Source organism: Procambarus clarkii, chromosome 39, assembly GCF_040958095.1.
Source record: "Procambarus clarkii isolate CNS0578487 chromosome 39, FALCON_Pclarkii_2.0, whole genome shotgun sequence".
Lineage (NCBI taxonomy): Eukaryota > Metazoa > Arthropoda > Malacostraca > Decapoda > Cambaridae > Procambarus > Procambarus clarkii.
Genome location: NC_091188.1, coordinates 6015498 through 6019555, shown reverse-complemented (window position 1 = coordinate 6019555; position 4058 = coordinate 6015498). Strand labels below are relative to the sequence as shown.

The 4058-nt window shown below is 42.3% G+C and overlaps 1 protein-coding gene across 2 annotated transcripts in view; it reads right to left on the bottom strand.

The window, feature by feature from the left end:
- Positions 1-1312, bottom strand: part of LOC123760389 (uncharacterized) — a 69003-nt gene extending 67691 nt beyond the window's left edge. Inside the window, exon 1 of one of the 2 annotated variants that reach the window (XM_045746058.2) lies at positions 1047-1312. In XM_045746058.2, the coding sequence (XP_045602014.1) occupies positions 1047-1277 (231 nt within the window). In that variant the 5' untranslated portion in view covers positions 1278-1312. The remainder of the gene's footprint in view (positions 1-1046) is intronic. The other variant, XM_045746059.2, reaches the window with a different exon arrangement.
- Between the last annotated feature and the right edge of the window lie 2746 nt (positions 1313-4058).

Below are 4058 nucleotides of genomic sequence, written 5' to 3'. Positions count from 1 at the left end.
TCTCTCTCTTTCTCTCTCTCTCTCTCTCTCTCTCTCTCTCTCTCTCTCTCTCTCTCTCTCTCTCTCTCTTTCTCTCTCTCTCTCTCTCTCTCTCTCTCTCTCTCTCTCTCTCTCTCTCTCTCTCTCTATATATATATATATATATATATATATATATGTCGTACCTAGTAGCCAGAACTCACTTCTCAGCCTACTATGCAAGGCCCGATTTGCCTAATAAGCCAAGTTTTACTGAATTAATATATTTTCTCTAATTTTTTTCTTATGAAATGATAAAGCTACCCATTTCACTATGTATAAGGTCAATTTTTTTTTATTGGAGTTAAAATTAACGTAGGTATATGACCGAACCTAACCAACCCTACCTAACCTAACCTAACCTATCTTTATAGGTTAGGTTAGGTTAGGTAGCCGAAAATGTTAGGTTAGGTTAGGTTAGGTAGGTTAGGTAGTCGAAAAAACATTAATTCATGAAAACTAGGCTTATTAGGCAAATCGGGCCTTGCATAGTAGGCTGAGAAGTGAGTTCTGGCTACTAGGTACGACATATATATATATATATATATATATATATATATATATATATATATATATATATATATATATATATATATATATATATATATATATAAAGCCTATACAATCCCAATGAAGAAACAGTATATGGATTTAGTTTACATATGGTGTATGCGAAATGTATAGCACTAATCCAATATTTTCCTGTTTCATGTTCTAACTCCGTCCATTTTTACTGTCATTCTTTGATGATGACGATTAACCTACAACATGTACTGGGAAGACAGTTCAAGGAGAGCTCTAAACTACCTGCTGTATACTTAGCCTAAACGATTTTTGCCTTAATTAATTCTAGTCATTAACACCCGAAAAATGTATAGCTAACATATCATAACACTAAGTTTCATCTTAGCACATTTAGTTTCAGCAAAGCTTAACAGCTTTTGACTCCAGCGTTGAAAGCTGACAGCATAAATCTCACACACAGGATCAAGAAATGTACATTTGGTGAAAAAGATCTCTATACTCACCATCGCAGTTTTCCCAGCAAAGGATTCTTGAGCGTCAAATATATATTTGCTCAATGAAACCAATGGAATATCGACATCACTAAAAGGAGACTTCATTATGAACGAGTCTTCGGAGCTCGATGAATATTTCCGACCGCGATAGTGAAGGTATGGGAGTCTAGACGAATGCCAGTACAAGCAAGGGTAAGCAGCGCGGCGCAGGCCAGCAGAGACGGAGCGTAGAACCACCATGTTGAAGGACCCGCGGTAACACTGAGTCCCGCTCACACCGCTCACACACACACGCCGGACCCGCTAAAGCTAGCCATACCCGCTAACACTAGCCAAACCCGCTAACGCTAGCCTGACCCGCTGACGTTAGTTTAGTTTATTGGTGGGTTCATATAGCTATTTATATTTTTTGTCTGTGAATTGAGTCCCCAAGGCGAAAAGGCTTATATATATATATTATATTATTAATCTTCTATAGGCTATATTATATATATATATATTTATTATTATTATTTTTTTATATATACTTATGTATATATATATATATACATATATATATATATATATATATATAATAGTATATATAATATATATATTATATATATATAATATATATATATAATACATATATATATATATATATATATATATATATATATATATATATATATATATATATAATATATATATAATAGTATATATAATATATATATATATAATATATAATAATATATAATATAATATATATATAATTATATATATAATATATATATATATATAATAGTTCCTTCTAGTGGAACTTACCAGATTCTCCAACATGTGTTTGGCTGGCGGCATCCCTGAGGACATCAGGCCTGTCTTTTATGGAGCAGCACTCTGTGCTCTAAAGAAGAAGGATAGGGGTATCAGGCCCATTGCCGTTGGCAACACCCTCCGACGCCTTGTAGCTAAGGCTGCAGTGAGATCTATCAGCCAGGAAGCAGCCACCTTGCTGAAACCTCATCAGCTCGGGTTTGGGATTCCCCTAGGTTGTGAAGCTGCAGCACATGCAGCGCGGGCTTGCATTGTTGATCTCCCGGACCAGAAGGCACTAGTAAAGCTTGACTTCAAAAATGCCTTCAATCAAGTCAGACGAGATGCTGTCCTCAGGGCTGTACACAACCATTTCCGTCCCCTTTACCCATTCATCCGATCGTGCTACAGTGGGGACTCTAAGCTTCTTTTTGGGGAGCATGAAATAAACTCCTGTGAAGGTGTCCAACAAGGTGACCCCTTAGCCCCCCTCCTTTTCTGTCTAGCTATCAAAGAGGTCACTGATAGTCTGACAAGCGAGCTAAACATCTGGTACCTGGATGATGGCACTCTAGCTGGAACTCCGGAAACCATTTTGGGGGATATAAGGAAAATCCAGGAGCAGGGAGCAGCCTTAGGCCTCATTCTCAATGCATCCAAATGTGAAATAATCTCCCGCAACCCAGACATCACTGGGCAAATACAAAATGCTCTTCCAGACATTCTCGTTGTCGAGCCACCGGACTGCACTCTCCTGGGTGCCCCCATTGGCCCACGAGCAATCGAGGAGGTCCTGGCTGCAAAAATCACTGACCTAAAGAGAATGCAGGACAGGATTGACAAGATCGATGCCCATGATGCTCTCTTTCTCCTTACAAGATGCCTGTCTCTCCCTAAGTTGACCTACTTTCTGAGATGTTCTCCATCCTACAGCAGCCCTAAGTTAAATGTGTATGACACCCTTCTGAGGTCCATGCTGGTGAAAGTCCTGAACCTGCCATTGGACGACTCTCAGTGGGAGCAAGCAACCCTTCCTGTAAGACTCGGCGGCCTTGGTGTCCGCACAGCCTCCCAAATTGCTCTACCAGCCTTCCTTTCCTCCTCTCATGCATCGCACGACCTCGTCAGAGATATTTTACCTGCAACCCTGAGAGATTCAGCAGGAATACACGATCCTGCTTTCACTGAATGTTCAAATCAGTGGAATGTTCTTGCAGCCCCAGCAACCATTATAGAGCCAACAAAACAACACAAACAGTCTGGCTGGGACCACCCTCTAGTGGAAAAAGTAGCTGATGCCATGCTAAGCGTCGCAACATCAGACAAGGAGAAAGCCCGCCTCAGAGCAGTGCGTGCCCCCCATGCAGGAGACTTCCTCCTGGCAGTACCCATGTCTGCAATGGGCACGCGCCTAGATCCAGAATCCCTTCGTGTAGCAGTGGCCCTCCGCCTTGGTGCCCCAATTCACACTGAATACAAGTGTATTTGCAACAGGGTGGAAGCAGACCAATACGGACTGCATGGGTTGCATTGCGGAAGCACAAAGGGCTGGCATGCAAGACACAACGAGGTCAATGACATCATCAAGAGAAGCCTCGTCTCAGCTGGGTGCCCAGCGGAGAGAGAACCTCGCATCCTAGGGGTCCAAAACCCGGATTTCCCAGCACTTCGCCCTGATGGCATCACCATATACTCATGGAAGGAGGGTAGACAGTTGGTGTGGGACTACACATGTGTATCCACCCTGGCTAACACCTATGTACACTTCGGAGCTGATCAAGCAGGTGGGGCGGCCAACCACAGGGAAACAGCAAAATCACTCAAGTACAGGCGACTGGAAGGTCAATACCTCTTTGTTCCCATAGCGTCTGAGACGCATGGCCCATGGGGCAAGAGTGCCTTGGGATTTCTCAAGGAATTGGGGTCCAAGCTCATTGACGTCACCAGAGACCCAAGGGCTTCCAGTTTTTTATTTCAGCGTCTCAGTGTGGCGATCCAGAGGGGAAATGCTTGCTGCGTCCTCGGTTCCTGTCCAGAAGCGGAGGAGCTTCAAGAGATCCATAACCTTTAGGCATTTGTCTTGTATGTTTTGTAACCTTTAAATACACAATAAAGGAAAAAAAAAAAAAAAAAAAAAGGGAAGGGGGTGGTAGGAGAAAAGCACACAGAAACTGTATTGGAGGGGACCCACATTCCCTCCAATGCGTTATGTGTGGTTTCCTCCGAGGC